The sequence below is a fragment of the Euprymna scolopes genome, chromosome 10 (genome assembly GCF_053919585.1).
Source record: "Euprymna scolopes isolate OS-2025 chromosome 10, ASM5391958v1, whole genome shotgun sequence".
Classification (NCBI taxonomy): domain Eukaryota; kingdom Metazoa; phylum Mollusca; class Cephalopoda; order Sepiida; family Sepiolidae; genus Euprymna; species Euprymna scolopes.
In genome coordinates this window covers 63,346,453-63,365,530 of record NC_136491.1, presented here as the reverse complement: position 1 = coordinate 63,365,530, position 19,078 = coordinate 63,346,453, and the positions used below count along the sequence as shown (strand labels likewise).

General features: G+C 30.6%; 1 protein-coding gene across 5 annotated transcripts in view; it reads right to left on the bottom strand.

The window, feature by feature from the left end:
• The window catches only part of LOC145286018 (intermembrane lipid transfer protein VPS13A-like), a 965,259-nt gene that overhangs the window by 777,658 nt on the left and 168,523 nt on the right, over window positions 1–19,078 (bottom strand). For all 5 annotated transcript variants that reach the window (XM_080134633.1, XM_080134635.1, XM_080134636.1 and 2 more), the window contains exons 7-10: window positions 16,424–16,582; window positions 11,033–11,125; window positions 5,142–5,199; window positions 296–417 (exon numbers count right to left, since the gene is read on the bottom strand). In XM_080134633.1, coding sequence (XP_079990759.1) covers window positions 296–417; window positions 5,142–5,199; window positions 11,033–11,125; window positions 16,424–16,582 — 432 coding nt within the window. The remainder of the gene's footprint in view (window positions 1–295; window positions 418–5,141; window positions 5,200–11,032; window positions 11,126–16,423; window positions 16,583–19,078) is intronic.

Genomic DNA, 19,078 nt, shown 5'->3' with positions numbered 1-19,078 from the left:
AATTCAGTTAAATTTAATAGGTTTAAAACAATGCTTTTTTTAAAATTTTTTTACTATTATTTCTGAACGCATCCAATTCTATCTTAAAATCTTCTAAACTATTGCTCTTCTTAATCTGATCTGGTAAAAAATAATCGATACGTTAATAGATCTAACTTTTGACATCTGTATGTCAGCAAATAAAAATGTTATTGTGCAGCAATTTTATTTTACATTCATACAACTAAGCCATGATATACAAAGGGTGTTTTATGTGTGTGAAGCCAAACAATATGTGAACATGTGAGATACTCACCTGTTGTCTTGAAAGCGTTACGTCAATATCATCAAGTGATAAGTCAGAGAAAATCTTTGGGACTTTGAAACCGCCATTCTTATTGAGTATCACTTTGGCATGGGCAGAAATGGGTTTTATAACTAATAAAATATAAATGAAATAGTAATATTGAAATGGATAAAGCATTTAATAAATAAATATAATCAATTATATTTCCTTAAAAATATTTAAATCATAGAGATATATAATTTATGAACAGGTACAAACAGTTAATATTTCAAATAAATCAGTAAAAAAACACAAATAGACATTTTTAAAAAAAAAAGTATGAATATTAATAACTATGTGATTGCATGTTTTTTGATCATTGATCATATTTGAAATATGAGAATTTCTTCCAACCCCAATTAATACGATAGATTTTCCAGATTGAAACAGAAAATGCAAACAACAAAATAAAATGAAAATTAAGTGAAATTATCCATTTCCATTATTTTCACATGCATTATTTCTTTTTACAAGAAAATTTCTTGAAAATCATCTAAAAAAACTTACATTGATTTATACAATCCAAGTCATAGCCAGTAATTGTTTAAATGTTAAACAATTGAAGTTTGGCCAACTTTACAAGATGGAGACATTTATCCACAATAACTTCATCTATTATAACTATTTTTTAAAACATCTTTTCCAATTAAAATCAAAAATTGCTTTAACTTAATTCCTTTGTATGAGAAAACAAATCAAAAAGATGACAATTTATAACTACCAATGTCAACAGAGAACAAAATCATTACAAAACTAAACAGAAAATAGTAATTAAAATAATATTGCAAATAAAAGCTCTTGAAAATAATTTTACAGAAAAGATTTCAAAACACCTAAAATATAGATTAATATTAAAAGATATTGCATGGAGGTTTTTTAAATCTACAAAATGAACAAAATGAGGGTTAATAAAATGCATTTTCTTTTGAAATTTGATGGTTGCAAATCTAGGCCCAAATAAAACATTTTCTCATACAACAATTCTCAAAATATGTGTACCATATGTTTGAAATACATTGGAATGGGGAATTAGTTCTAAGTATATTTCATGAGTCATTTAAAATATAATATTAAATTATTCATATCTACATCTTCAATTCCTTGTGGACCATTTAAATAATCATATTTGATTGGCTGTTTTGCATTGGGTGTGAGGTCTGAGGTAGTGTAGTCTATGCATGTTTATTTATTATATTATAAATAAAATAGACTTTTTAGCCCGTTAAAAACGTGAAAAAATTATAGCCTCTTGACTTAGAATGAGTGCTTTATGCCAAATTGTTGGTTGAATATCATAAAATTTTGGTTCATTTTTGCATTAAATACTAATCCTTATTATTCCTTAACTGTACATTGAACGGATACCATAATATTTAGTTTGCTGCACTTTATTATAACAAAGGTCCATACAAAATAATAGCCAGATTGGCTGTAATTAGTTTATCTGTTTCACTTTTTCTCAACTGAGAAAAAGTGAAACAAACAGATAATTTTAGAGAAATATAACATAGAAAACCAGAAAAAACATTATAATTATACATAAAAACCTGTTTCGTTTAGTCTTTTAAATATAGAGGGAGAGATCAATCATTTCTGATAGGGTTGAAAGATTTGCAACATGTTGAAGACACAAGCAAAACACATCATTGAATGCCAGTGCCCCAGTTAAAAGAAATGTTCTGTTTTCATTATATATTAGGTTGACAAGAAGGCTCTTGTGGAATTTTTAATTTTGATTTCAAATGATGTATTTCCAAATAAGTTTACATTATAATACCTTTACTTTATCTATCATTCTAAAGAGCACTTTTCGCTCTATCTAATTGTTTAAATTACAATCATTTTAAAACAATTATGTCTTCTTTTCAGAATGTTCAATACAAGTTAGAAAAAAATAAATTTGCACAATTTTCTTATTTCAATTCAGGCTAGGCCGAAAAGCTACTGAAACAGCTCACGACATCACCAAAGCATTTGGTCCAGGAACCACAACTGCATCAACAGCACAATGGCAGTTTCAGAAATTTTGTGCAGCAACGAGAGTATTGAAGATTATAAGCATACTGGTCGGCCATCGGATGTTGATAACGATCAATTAAGAGTCTTAGTCAAAGCCAATCCATGCACAACTGTTTGAGAACTTTCTTCTGAATTAGAATTCTACCAATTCTACCCTTTGCGACCAAGGACGCCAACCCCCAATATTTCCTCCTGTATCAGAAAACACACTATGTGATATACAAATATCTGTATGTGATGTTGCCAAGCTAATCAAAAACCTTGATTCCAGTAAAGCAACCGGCCCTGACGGTATTCCAATAATAGTACTCAAAAAATTTCAACCAGAACTAGCACCCATACTTACAAAACTGTTTAAACATTGTCTTAAGGAAAATTGCTTCCCATCACCCTGGAAAATCTCATCAGTATGCCCTGTATTTAAGAATTCAGGTGATCGCTCATCCCCCTCTCAGTACAGGCCAATAAGTCTCCTATGCGTCATGAGTAAGTTGCTGGAATCTGTGTTAAATAGAGAAGTAATCAACCATCTCAGCAAAAATAACCTTCTTAGTGACACACAATATGGTTTCCGTTCTGCTAGATCTACAGCAGATGTGCTTACAGTTATATCTCATAGGATTAGCGAATCTCTCGACAGAGGCAACCTTTCTAGGGCAATTGCTCTTGACATATCAAAGGCCTTTGATAGGGTATGGCATAAAGGTTTACTTCACAAGATCTCCAGCTATGGTATAGCTGGAAATGTCTTCTCAATTATTAAATCATTTCTTTCTGATAGGTTCATAAGAGTAGTAGTTGATGGGCAAAAATCAGAAGCTCACAGTATTAATGCTGGAGTCCCTCAGGGGTCCATCCTGGGCCCAACTCTTTTCCTGATCTACATTAATGATCTTCCAAATCACATCCTTACATCATTCGTAGACATTTTTGCTAACGACACTACCATCTATGGTAGCACATCTAAGACAGTAAACGACCAAGTTCTCTCCGATTCTCTCTCCTCTGATCTTGATCACGTTGTACAATGGGGAAAGGAGTGGCTTGTTACTTTTAATGCATCTAAAACCAAGCTTTTATCTTTACATCATCAACGTTCTGATCCCCATCTGGCATTAATTGAAATGAATGGCTCTCGTCTTGGGGAGGCCTCAAGTTTTGACAGGCTTCTGGGTTTGACCTTTACTCCTGATCTTAAATGGAATATGTACATCAAATCTGTTGCCAAGGCTGCTGGAAAAATGGTCGGATCCTTCTAAAGATCCAGTAGATATCTCACTGCTGATTCTATTCTCTATCTATATAAGAGCCAGATACGTCCAAGGATGGAATACTGTTGCCACATCTGGGCAGGAGCTGCTAGAAAAGACTTGTCCTGCCTTGATAGGGTTCAAAATACACTTTGTGGCCTGGTAGGAGATGTCCTTTTCTCTTCGCTGCAACCTCTATCTCACAGAAGAGATGTTGCGAGTTTGTCTCTGCTTTATCGTTATTTTCATTGAAAGTGTTCGACTGAGCTTCAATCTATGGTCCCCCCTTGCCAAACTTTCACAAGAAACACTAGACTAGCTGAAAACATTATCAATAATTTTCCCCACTCTTTATCTGTGCCTAAACCTAAACATAGATTCCATGATCAAAGCTTCTTTCTTAGAACTGCACGCCTGTGGAATTGTCTCCCGTTTTCCTGCTTTCCAGCTGTCTATAATATGGTTGTCTTCAAGTCCAACGTGAACAAGTTTCTGATGAGCCGTTCCACTTAAGTTAACAAATTTACCGAACTTACATTACTATTGATTACTATATTGTCCTTTTGACTACTCTACACTCTTTAACCCTTATCCTTGAGTGGCCAATCGGCCTTGATAAGTGGTGACGCCTATGTAAAAAAAAAAAAAAAAAAAAAGATGTAATATATGCCGTGATTTCCAACTACTTGAGAGAGATTGGAAAAACAAAAAATTCTTTTTACACAAGAATGGCCTGTGTTTTGATGGAGTTGTGATTTACGACAACTGACGATGCTCAGTTCAGTGGTTAAACGCTGACGAAACTCCACAACACGTCTCAAAGTCAGAGTTACAATAAAAGAAGGTCATGCTGACAGTTTCATTCATTACAGTTTTTTGAATGCAGGCAAAATCATTACGGCACAGAAGTACTGTCAACAAATGGATGAAATGCGTCAGGAACTTCAACAACAACACTCAGCATTAGTCAACAGAAAAGGCCAAATTCTCCTACATGATAATGCCTGACTGCATGTTGCTAAACCGACCCTGCAGAAGTTGAACAAATTGGGCTATGAAACTCTGTTTCATCCGCTATACTCTCCAGACTTCTCACCTATCGACTACTACTTTTTCAAGCATCTTGATAACTTTCTGTGTGAGAAATGCTTCAAAAACCTAAATGATATCAAAAACGCCTTCAGCGACTTTATCACCACCAGAATGCAAGATTTTTACATTACTGGCATAAATACACTTGTTTTGACTAAGCACAAGTGTGTTAATTCTTATGGTGTTTATTTTGATCAATAAATTTTTGTTAGAGCCGAGATATGTTCATCTGAATTCAAAAGTTAAAAACCGCAACACTTTCTTGTCAACCTGATACTTCATAAGAGGTTTGGGTGGATACTAGAAGAAAAATATTTGTAAAACTCCTAATTTTGTATCTATATATATCTATTTCAAATATCATTGATTCATTTGAATCACACTTCTATCACCGGAAACTGAATAAATGAAGAATGACCAGCAAAAGAAACATTTTGATTCATTTCATTACTTACTGAAATCAAAGTCTTCTCCCAAAATACTGTGTGTGTCTAATGAGGATTTCAGGAGATTCTGCATAAGAATAAAATGAGAATATAATTTGTACATAAAAGAATGTGATCAATTCTATTTTTCATTCTAGCAATTAATTCGCCTATTTCAGAATAATTTAAAAACTTGACAGAAATTAGGTAATCAAGTTATATTGTTTTATAATTTTACACAAGTAATCTGCAACAACCATAAAATGAAACAGCAAAAAAATATGATTATACTAATTTAAGTTGCAGATTCATTTTCTTGAACAATTAATTTAAGGCATACAATAAAAAAGTGAAATAATCTCAACCTTGAATGGGTCCATTTACTTATTATGAAGGCTGTTGTTTTTGGTATAAGGAAAGTTTGATGTTTATTTAGAATTACATTTAGTTAAAAAACAAAAATATAGAAAAAGTTTTATCATGTATGTATTCATCACAGAATGAAGACGTCATATTTAAAAATTATGTAAATTAATAAAGCAGTTGTTTTTAATAAGAAAATCAAGTTTTATGAGGAAGCAAAAAGGCCAGGAAGCATCTATATTGTTTTAAATTTTGCCAAAATTCAAGGATAAAAGTTCAATTTGACTATAGTCAATTTTTTGCTTGTATTCAAAATAATTACAAATTTTTAATCACTAAGAATTGTAAAATTTGATTTTCTTTATAAAAAAAACTATTTGATCAATTTATGTGATTTTTTAAATATAACATCTTTGTTCTATGGCAAGTAGGTATAACAAACATTTTTCTGTAGTTTTGTTTTTTAATCAAGTAAAATTCTAAATTAACACTGAAAGTTTGATAGAGAGGTGGTTTGTGTAAAAGTTTAGGGATGTGGTTTGTGTAAAAGTTTAGGGATGTGGTTTGTGGAAAGAATTGATTATTACTTAGTACCCTATTCATTATGCTGTGGGTTCTAGAATTTGACAGAAAAATTGCTTTCAACAAGATACACCTGAAGGTTGGAGGTTGCATCCACCAAGATGTTGTGAGAATAATATTCAAGATAAGTACAAAAGTTTGAATAATCTGAAGAGCACAAATTAACAATTTTCTAAAACTTAAATAAAATTCTTTGTTTCTTTTAAGGAATTTAAGTTGGTAAGGGTAAGTTTTAATATCAGTTTCACAGAATTTTCTTAGTTGTAGTAACATGTCTGTATAATTTTATTCTGTCCATGACCATAAGTAATATTTCATTAAATTTTGTTGCATACTTTTGTGCTATTATATTTGATATAACTTTCTAGATTAGAAAAAGTGACAATCTTATTGCTGATTTATTTTTTATTGCTTCCAAGACAATAAACTATGGAAAAGTTTTACAGTCATACTTATTCTCTGATCAGAGTCTGTACATGATCTCTTAGAGCATTTTTCTTGAGGTGAGGGCATAAATAGTTTTTTAATTGTCTTTATTATTTGTGCTGTCTATCCATGTCAGAATTCGAAATTAGGATATCACAAGGGGACGTTCATTCATCTTACCAAAATGGAACTATGTGAAAGGCATATACATTTGGGAAAAAGTTCTTGAACATCTGTATTCCATTATTTCAATTATCTAAATTTATTGAGTTTTCGGGATTTGACAGCTATGTCAATTTCTAATCATCTAAATTGATTGACCTTCAACTACCACTTTCCATCACATATGTAAAAATTGGTATTGGTGATATTAAATCAGTGATCGAGGAGTGTGAGTTATTATGCTTGGTGCAGATTATATGTGATGGGGCTTGACGTAACCAGCTGAATGATTAGCTCAAGCCTTTACGACAACCAGTCTACTTTGGTAAGAGCCAAAGTGGAATGCTACAGCTAACTGCCATTTAGTCCCATAGTCATTAGTTTCTTAGTTACCAATATCCAGATCTCAGATGTTAGAGATTACCACCCACAGAAAACCAGTCCTCTTATTAGGGAGTCTTACCCCTATGCAGAGATATAACCAGCATATTTTAAAGCTTCAGTTGACATCTCAACATACATTTCAATTGAGGTGATTTGTTATAAGGAAGATTTACAAAAAAAGTTTGTTTAAAGGCTTTGTCCATATATAAAGATCCATGATTCTTTCTCTGGAGCATTGATTTTTCAAATCCCATTTTCGTAATTTTGTGTTGAATCTCCCCATCATGAGAGGGGGATAAATAAAAACAAAGATTCAAAATAGTGTTAGCAATAGATTTTTTATTAAATTTTTCATTTAACATCCAATACTTCAAACACAAAAAGAATAGGAAATTTGAGACTTGGCTGTTGTTAGATGAAATTTGTTTCATCTAGAAAATATAATTAAAAAAGAAGATAACTTTATACCAAAAGTTATTTTCCTTGACTCAAAGAGATTTTGAGCAGAAGTATGTCCTTTGCATTACAGACTAGCCAACATTTTGAATTGGGCATGTTTCATAGTGACTTTATTCAATGTAACTTCATTATAAAAATAATTTGTTTTCATTGTATTAATAAATATATAATAAATATAATTTGTTGGTCTATACAAAAGTTTTATTCAATTCATTCTTTATATTTGTCCCATATCTCACAGATACAACCAACATCACTTCAGGTGACAAACACAAAGATCTTCAGAGACAAACACAAAGAAATAAACATATTACTTTTTTGATAGAAGGGAAGTTTGAAGTTTCAAAATGCAAAATCTGAGAGCACTACTAAGAGTTGATTTCCAATATTTTATCAAATTTCAACACAATATTTCCATGTTAAACAGATGATTGAATATGTCTTTTTGGTTAGCACATATGTTACAACTAAATTTATTAAACAAAAAAAACAGAACATTTTCGTGACTAAAACCAACAAATTGTGACCTAAATTATTTTTTGACAATGAACGTATTTCTTTGCAAAAATAATTTATCTGTTTTTCTATCCAACTCATTTTACCCTGTTTTAAGCCTTATTCTATTAAAAGTTAAAAATAGCTTTAATGTAAATCATTTACAGAAGCAATTGGATCGATTCAGAAATAATTGTTACAAAAATCAATGTACAAGGAAATTTGGGTGAATCTCTGATGAAATATTCAAGAGAATTTGATATTCATATATATTCTGTGAGATTTTTAAAAGTTGAAATTAAATTAGAATAAAATTAAAATGATCAAAACAAGAGATTCCAAGAGACACTAAATTAATCAAATAAATCTATGTGTATATTATGGTGTATACTGTGTAGTAGTGTGTTTCTATTATAAAGTGTTTATATAACCAGATGAATAGCATTACCTACCATTTCCAATACATTCATATGCACACATTACCAGAGAGTTTTCAGACCTGAATTATTTCCCTTTGAAAATGCCAAGATATTCTATGATCCATAATATAAAAAATTGTCACACAAGCAAATTTCACTCCTTTTTCTCCCAGAACAGACCTCGACACACACACCTACCAGACTCTCCTTGCTCTCTTCTTTTCATGGTCTTGCTTGCGCCACACAATATGGGCATGCACACAAAATACTCTAATCAGTATGTAAGACTCTACTTACACACACATCTGTACACATTCTCAGGGAAACAATTTCACAGCAAACCCAGTTGTGTTTGCGGCCAAAAAATGTTTATTTGTATACTTCATTATTTCTGAGTTGTTACTTTATTTTCATTGTATACTTGTTGTAAATGTTCTAGCAGTAACAACTTGCATGAATAAAACAACAAAAGACTGAATCAACATAGTAAAAAAACACTCTTTATTTATATCTTCAAAAAAAAAAAAAAACAGAAAAGCAGCTATGTCCTCTGATTTTATAATGCCATAATTAATCTCATTAGAATTTGTGGAGTAAGGAAAATAACTCTGCTTTAATATTTTAACTTGTATTTGAATAGATATAAATATATATAGGATAACTGGTGCTGTTAAGTGTCAGCCAAAATTCTCCTCAGGTACAACTGATTTTATGATTAATGGGAGATTACTATATATATATATATATATATATATATATAATAGGACAACAAGAGTATGAAATGAAGACACAAAAATTTATATAGGTAGATACAGAATGGATCATTTATTGAATAATGGAATACAGGCAAAATTTGGGGGATAGAAGGGACTCTTTATGCCAGGGCATTTCGAAGCCTATTGCTTGTCATCAGAAGAGTAGTAATTTAGTATTAACATTATTTACATTATTATTATTGGTAATGGTGGTGGTGATTGGTGGTGGTGATGTTGGAGGTAGTGGTAGAAGTATTGTTACTACTGTCTTTATTATTATCATTATTATTACTGCACTGTTTTTAACGCTATTACTATTGTTATTATTATTATTGTTTTTATCATCATTATTATTATAATCATCATTATAATTGATATCATTATTATCACCCCCGTTATTGCTACCATAATTGCTACCATTATCTTCATCTTCACTGTTATTAACAGTAATTTTGAATTTAATTTTATCACAACTATTGGTAACATTATATTTAATGTTTAATTTTACTGTTTACTTTTAATTTTGCCTTTATTTTTATTTTATTTTATTTTTCTTAATATTAAATTTAAAAAGAATTTTTTTTATATTCAATTTTACATCTAATTTATTTTCAACTTTATTATTACTACTATTATTATAATTGTCATTACTATTATCTTCTGTACTATTATAATTACCCTACTATTATTTGGTATATTTTTACCAAGTAGCTATGGTTTCCTTACTCCCCCATTTTAACATCAATATGTATACTTAACCTTTTACATCAAGTTATACGCACTCATAGTCATTGCCACCCTAATCTTTGACCGCCCCCTTATGATCATACTCCCTATATCATAACAGTAGAAACTTATAAATATATTGCTGCATATTACCTTTCAGTTTTACAACCTTACATACCCCCCCAAATTAATCAAAATTACCCACTCTATAGAAAATAGACACCCCACAAACCGTTAAAATAAATTACCACACAGCAACAATACACCCCCTATTTAACCATAATACATATACCCCTTAATCTCAATACTATGTTAAAGACCATATATATTCTTATATATCATACTATATATAATAAGCTTCTCCTTATTTATTTAGAATTCAATAAAGCTTCCCCCAACATTCTATAATTCCTCTTAATCTTTTTCATCCCTAATGAACTTTATACTAGACGCCGCATCTCCCCCATGCTACCTAGCACCTTCTCTACTCTTCTGATGACAAGCAATAGGCTTCGAAATGCCCTGGCATAAAGAGTCCCTTCTATCCCCCAAATTTTGCCTGTATTCCATTATTCAATAAATGATCCATTCTATATCTACCTATATATAGTTTTGTGTCTTCATTTCATTCTCTTGTTGTCCTATTGTATAAGCTCCAATAACTATTGTTGGGCTTGGCATTATCCGGATAAGTCTCCTTTTGTGGAATTAATCTTTCTCTTTTCCTTTTACATTAAGCTATATATATATATATATATATATATATATATATATATATATATATATATATATATATATATATATATATATATATATATACACACACACACACACACACACACACTGATATCAGCTTACTATAAAGGAAAAGCAGATAGCTGGTGTGACATAGGAGAGATTTAAAATGTTAGAATGTTTTAGTGAATCTCACTACCATGCAAGATAGATTAAGAGATGTGGCTGTTAAAACTGTTTGTGTGAATAGTACAATTTAAACCAATTCATAGAATCATTTAGCTAAATCAATAAAATATATTTTAATGGTGAAAACTGTTTTCTTTTACTGCATGAATATAACAGTTACCCAAAAAAGGAATTAAGAAAACATTTTCAGCAATAAGATAGGAATTAAGGAATATATAACACTTACCCTCCAGCCATCAGTATTGAGGCGTGAACGTACAAGGTGATTTTCAGGCAAATACGGATTCCAGTACACTGAAAGATCTTTTAATTGCACAAGCTAAAATAAAAATTAGAATTATCTTCTATTATATAAATCTCAAACATCTGTGCGTTTGTGTTTGTATGCCTGCTAAAAACTTTTGTCATGTGCATCGGACAGGCACCAATGTGCCATTGTTAGAAAGAGTGATCTCTCAGATAAAAAATATTGAAAAATTGGAAAAAATTGTCGATTATTTTGTGTAGAAATATTGTTTTCTTTGAAGGTGGATAAAAACCTTACTTTTAACATGATTTGCAAACTGCGCATGCATTAATCATTGTTATTTTCTCCTGTTTTAAATAGTTTTGTGACATATCGGTAAAAGCATTCGGTTACTAACTTCAGTCATGCGAGTTAGAGTCCAGCATGCATCATGTTTTTTGTTTTACTTACAAAATTTTGCTTTCAGTTTCACTTCTGGCTGGTGGCAGATGGTTCCTGTTTTGTTTTTTTTACAACCAGGCAACATCAGGTGCCCTCCACCGCCTTGATTGTCACATTTTTTTTTTTTTTTGAAAATTGGTAATAAATTTAATATAGTATAAAGTTTAATAAAAAGTTGCATAAGTATCAATGTTTGTTTTTTTTAATATCTAAAAGCAAACATAATTGAAATATGCACATTTTTATATTACTTCTATTATATTTTTGTTCATCAAAACATTAAAAAAAAATTAATAAAATAACAAAAAGATGACTAAAGAAAACATGATAATTAGCTTCATATTAAGGATAATGCTATTTATGTAAATTTAAAAGTTATTTGTGGTACTTTTGTTTTTGTCTGGAAAGACAATTAAAAGTGAAGTATTTATTAATTATTATTACTTAAGATTAAATTCAACATTTTGGAGGTGAAATTTATAAGAAATCCAATCGGAGTAATTATTTTATGTTGGGTGGGATTATAATAATATTATGGAGTTTGTGTTTGTGCCAGCCATCCCTCTAAAACAAAGACGTTTTACTTTATAAGAAATGGTTTAGCAAGTTAAACAGAGTAAATTTTTGGAAACATAAGCTTAAAGAAATTGATGAGGAGGAGTTTTGTCCAATCAAGAGTCGATACATAAATACAACATTTACTTCTAACAATATTAAATACTATTCGATCTGAGTGTTTGATTTTCAGGAAATTGTAATCAAATCTATTATAAAAATAATGGAGTGTTAGTGTGCTGAGAGTAAAACACATTTTTAACTTTTTCACTTTTAATAATTTAAAACGAGAAATTGATATACTACATGTTTTGCTTTCATCTTCTAATATAGAAAAAGTATTTTAAATATATGAATAGTATGAAAAGAAAAATTACATTTTGCATGAGACATTTTTTAAGAACTGTATTAAAAATAGGATAAATGCCATCTCTAATAAAAGTTGCAAAATGAAAAATAAATGAACAGATGAATTTTATAAATATAAAATCTCATAAAATACATCTGCCATAAATAACTATATAGTTTTATTTAAATATAATAAATATAACATGGAAAAAATGTGCAAATCGACACTACCATCTATGGTAACATATCAAAGGCCAGCAACGACTAAGATCTGAGTCTTTCTTCTCTGGTTCAACAGGTCAAAAAGTGGCTAGTTAATTTTAATGCATTCAAAACCAAGCTTCTATCTTTTCGCCACCAACGCTTTGATCCCCACTTAGCTTCAATTGACATGAATGAATGGCTCTCGTCTCAAAGAAGCACCCAGCTTCGACAAACTTCTAGCACTGACCTTCACTCCAAGCCTGAAATGGAAGACTTACATCAAATAAGTCGTCAAAGTCACTGGAAAAAATGGTTGCATCATTCTACTGTTCCAGAAAGTATCTCAGTCCTGATGCAATCCCCTACCCGTATGTCAAATACTTCCTAAAATGGAGGACTGTTTCTACATCTGATAAGGAGTCACTTGAGGCACCCTATCCTGTCAGAGTTCAAAACCAGCTAATTAGTTATGCCCTTTTCTCCCCTCATTAACCTCTTCCTACAGAAAAGATGTTGAGAGTTTGTCTCTGCGCTATCGTTATTTTGATGACAAGTGTTCGCCTGAACTTCAATCTATAGTCTCTCTTTGCCAAACTTTCACAACAAGCACTTGTCTAGCTACAATCACTATCAACAATTTTTTCTATTCTCTATCTGTGCCTAAATCTAAATACAAATACCATGAAAAAAGCTGTTTTCCTTTTTAGGTTTTGTTTCTGCCCACCTGTGGAACTACTGGCTTGCTTTCCAACTGACTACAACAAGGTTGTCTTAAAGTCTAATGTAAATAAGTTCTTGTTGAACCGTCTCTTTGAATAGTCAAATTCTACCCAATTTCTAACACTAATAATCATAACGTTGTTGCCTCGGTGATCATTCATTAACCCCTATTCCAAAGTTGCCTTTGGGCCTTGATAAGTGGTGAATGCCTTGTAAAAAAAAGACATCTAATTATCTCCCCCTTCCATACAAGGCAGCAAATCAGAAATGCTGCCATACTGAACTTGATTTCATCTATTTAATTGTTTGTTATTAAAACCATCATTATGGTTAATCAATCTCAGTCTTTCTTTTTCACAATAACTTCAATAACAGTCATAATGGACAGAGAGAGAGAGAGAGAGAGAGAGAGAGAGAGATCTTGGTCATTGCTGGCCTTTGATGAGTTGCCATAGATGGTAGTCGTTTGTGTATATGTCGACAAATGAACTTAAAATGTGATTTGGGAGATCATTGATAAACATAAGAGAGCTGGACCCAAGATAGATCTTTGAGGCACATCAGCATTGATATTTTGAGCTTCAGGCTTTTACTCATTTGTACTTATTGAAGAGAAAGAATCCAATGGTTGAGAAGATATCCAGATATTTCATAGCTTGTGAAGTGGACTTTTATGCCAAAACATATCAAATGCTAATGCAAATCGAGAGGAAAACCCTATTAATAGATTCACTGATTACAGTTAGTACATTAACTGTAGATTTCTCTGGACAGAAAACCATATTGTTTGTCATTGAGTAGTTTGCTTTGAGATGGTTGATAATTTCTCTATGACAGATTCAAGCAACTTACTCATGATATATAGAAGACTAATTGGTCTGCACTGAAATGCAGAAGATCGATTTTCAGTATTTTTAAATACTAGGCAAAGTAAAACTAATGAGGTTTTTCAAGAGGTTGGGAAGCATTTCTCCTTTAGGTATCAATTAAATAGATTTGAAAGAATAGGCACTTGTTCTAGTTACAGCTTTTTGAGCACTATGATTTGAATATTGTTAGATTTAGTTACTTTTCTGACATAAGGTTCTTGATGAGTTTGGCAACATCATAGACAGATATGTGGATGTTGCTCAAATTATTTTTGGTCTTGGGAAGAAATTCAGGATATAGATAACCCTGATCGCCTCAGGCTCATTGATGATCATTGGGTAGAAAACATACATCTAATCAGGACTTTGTTATTTGCCAAAACTTATGCGAACTAAGCTTCTGTTTTGCTATTTGGGACTTGATGGACTGAGTGTATGACTCCCTTGCATTTTGTATAATCCTTTTGCAGTGATTACTGGCAGTCCTAAATGCAACTTTAGTTTTTAAACATCTATTGCATTCAAAGCAATTGATGTAGTGGGTTCTATATGCAATGGCAGCAGCACATTCAGAGGTATAGCATGGCTGGTTGTTCAGTTTTGGTTGAAATTTCTTGAATGGCATTAACTGTCTATGATGATGATTAACTATTTACTTAAGTTGGGTGCTATAAAGGGTGCATTATTTTAAAACGTGGATCCTAGGGGTATTTCTAATATGAATGTTAAAAATCAGCTATCAATGCACTGTTCAATGGAGAGGGATATTTGTGGTTTTGTTATACTGCGTGATCAAAAGATCCAAGCAGAGACAGAACTGAGATTAAGCATTGTTCAGAGCATGTACTTAGAAAAAGATCTAGAAGACTCGCAAATTGTCCATCAGCATTGCGTATCTGATAGGGTTCATTGACAATCTGTATTAGGTCATAAGCAAGGAAGAAATCATGCCAAAATTCCACTTCGTCATCTGTTTTGCTTGAATGGACTAACTATTAAACATTAAATCTCCACAGACGTGAATGTTGGCTGAAGAATGAGCAGACAGTGCATAATTAATTTTCTCAGTGACTAGCATTTCAGCCCGGCGTTGCCCGGGTGTTTGGAGGTGTATGCTGAGCAAAAAAAAAAAAAAAAGAGTAAATTTTTTTTTTAATTTGACCCCTATTATGACTCCTTAAAATTTATAGTTTCGGGCTCAAATCACTTTATTAAATTAGATCCAGGTTCAAGGAACCTATATCTAAAATTTCAAGTCTCTAGACCCAAAATTGTCGGAGGAGTTTGGTAGAGTTCTTAAAGGTCAAATCGTTGAAATTTGACCCCTTAACAGCCAAATTTCTGGCTGACACCCGTCACATTGATTTTCCCAAATATCAGTACCCGGTATTTCAAATTTCAAGTCTATAGACTAAAAATTGACAGAGTTATTGCGTAGGGAAATGTACACAGACAGACAGACAGACAGACACGTTCACTTTTATAGATATATAGATACTCTCAAAAATAGCAACTCCATGATACGCTCAAATGTGGCAACTTGTGGAAACAGTAGAGGGCAAATATAAATGCTGTGCTATCAGTAAGTGCTACTCTAAAGCATATGTAAGGATGTTTAGGGTCTTCTTTGGAGATGACCCTTCTATAGGGTAAGCTATCCCTAATGTAGGCACATATTCCATGGTGATCTTGAGGATCAGGTTTATGAAGTTAGATATAAAGTTAGAATAACTTTTGATGGAGAAATCAGTTAAGGAAGCAGTTGAGTTAATACCAGTTCTGTTTGAAATTCTATTTAGATTCCCGAATATGACAAAAAATTCCTAAATTCGACAAGACGCACTTGAAGAAGATCAGACATCTGCTTTTGGCTGATTTATTCGCCCACCTTCTTCAAATGCATTATGAAAATAACATCCAAGATGAGAACCATAGTCCAAATAATATAAACTATCAATTCTCATCTTAAAAATTCTGAAATATAATAGAAAATATATATGGATAGAAATGCATCAGATTTTTGTTAAACTAACAACAAAATAACCTTGACTTCTGTTAAAAAATGGAAAAAATGCTTTTGGATTTCGCACTGCAACCAAAATAACATTATTAATGATATATCGATTACAATAATATGATGAATGCATACAGAAATAAACATATATAATATACATAAAAAATCTTTAAAAATAAATAAAAATGGTTAAAAGGGAAAACAATAGCCTCAACTTGCCTTATGCAATAGGGTTTCATTGCTGTCCAAAATAGTGGGATGCCAACGAGAGTCAGTGCTGTCTGCAGAAAGGTTTTTAAGCATGAAGCCACAAGCAAACGGATGGTCAACATTAGTGACTGTGTCTTCGTAACGGAAATGTATACTGGAGATTGATACCTTAAAAAAATGCATTCATTATATAGTATTTTTTCATATTTAAAAAAATACATTCATTATATAGTATTTTTTCATATTAAAAAAAATACATCTATTATATAGTATTTTTTCATATTTAAAAAAATACATTCATTATATAGTATTTTTTCATATTTAAAAACATACATTCATTATATAGTATTTTTTCATATTTAAAAACATACATTCATTATATAGTATTTTTTCATATTTAAAAAAACACATTCATTATATAGTATTTTTTCATATTTAAAAACATACATTCATTATATAGTATTTTTTTCATATTTAAAAACATACATTCATTATATAGTATTTTTCATATTTAAAAAAATACATTCATTATATAGTATTTTTCATATTTAAAAACATACATTAATTATATATATTTTTCATATTTAAAAGCATACATTCATTATATAATATTTTTCATATTTAAAAACATACATTCATTATATACTATTTTTCATATATAAAAACATACATTCATTATATAGTATTTTTCATATTTAAAAACATACATTAATTATATATATTTTTCATATTTAAAAACATACATTCATTATATAGTATTTTTCATATTTAAAAAAATACATTCATTATATAGTATTTTTCATATATAAAAACATACATTCATTATATATATTTTTCATATTTAAAAATATACATTCATTATATAGTATTTTTCATATTTAAAAACATACATTCATTATATAGTACTTTTCATATTTAAAAATATACATTCATTATATAGTATTTTTCATATTTAAAAACATACATTCATTATATAGTATTTTTCATATTTAAAAACATACATTCATTATATAGTATTTTTCATATTTAAAAACATACATTCATTATATAGTATTTTTCATATTTAAAAATATACATTCATTATATAGTATTTTTCATATTTAAAAACATACATTCATTATATAGTATTTTTCATATTTAAAAATATAAATTCATTATATAGTATTTTTCATATTTAAAAACATACATTAATTATATATATTTTTCATATTTAAAAGCATACATTCATTATATAATATTTTTCATATTTAAAAAATACATTCATTATATACTATTTTTCATATATAAAAACATACATTCATTATATAGTATTTTTCATAGTTAATCATCATTCTTTTGTCAAATCATTTATTGTTACAATCACATTTTTAATGATTCATTCTAGAACTTTCTCATTTCAAGGTTCACACATTTAAATAAGGTCCAAGTAATCGCATCATTATTAGAGGATTAGAAAACTGAAATAAGTTATATATGAAAATGCTGTATGAAAAACTAATGTAGGCTTTCTTTTCTTTATTTAGTGTATATTATAATGCAATTCATTATTAGTTGTTGGATGTATGATAATGTAACATACACTTACATTAATATGGTATAATACATCCTTTTGTATCATCATATACGTTTTTTTAATATAGGAATTTATTTCTGACAGTATGTTGTGCATTATGTTGCTTTTGTCCTTATGTGTGTGAATGAAATATCACTAAACAACTGATTTATACCATAATGAATATCACAAAATGTAAAATGAGACTTGTACAAGTGCTGTAGAGGGCTAAAAGGTGTGAGGGTGCCAATCGACCATACAACTCTTAAGGTAGCCACAAGGTAAAGAAGGATGACAAACAATGTTCAGTTAAAAATGATGGGTATTCAAGCGAAAATGTTAAATTTTTTGCGATGGATATCAAGATCAGCCGAATCGAGAACAGGTGTCTCATCTGGAACGAACAGCTAGACATCAGTGGGCACTGAAACAAGTCGTTGGACACCGATGGGAACCGAAGCTTGTAGCCAGGCATCAAGAACCACAGGAGTGAGCTGGAGCCACTGGAAGTAAGCTAGATGCTGCAGGAGTAACTAGCTGTAGACGAAAGTCTCAGAAGACAGGCAGTAGCAGAGAGTGAAGTGTTGAAAGTTAGTTCTGAAAAAACTGTTTGGATCGCAGTTTATGAGAGTTAGCCATGAAAAGAGCTGTTTCAACTACTGCTGCTGAGTTTCATCAGTTGCTGGACTCCTTGACTGGGAGTGTCAAAGTCGCATTTCAGGAGACTCCTAGTTTTTTTGCATTTTTTTCTGTGAAGATGGTTGTTTTATGGAAAGCTGTTCATGCTACAGTTAACTAGGTTGATAAACAAATGAATGAGTATAATTACTTTCATATTGTATTACTTATAGTCAAAAGCGTCTTTGGTGTTTATTAGCTGTGTTTATTTTAATCTAGGTTTGAAATAATAGTCTTTTGTTTTGATTAAGTTTTGTGTTTTTTCTTGGTTGTTTGAAAATGATCGTTGCCATTTTTAGCACATGTGGTCATGACATCTTTCTAGGGTTGTCAGATTTCTATTGATGGCATATACAGGATTGTTTTGATGCATTGTAAACAAAGAAGTGATAACATGAGACTGTGACATAGTTACATTCACGATACAATTTTTA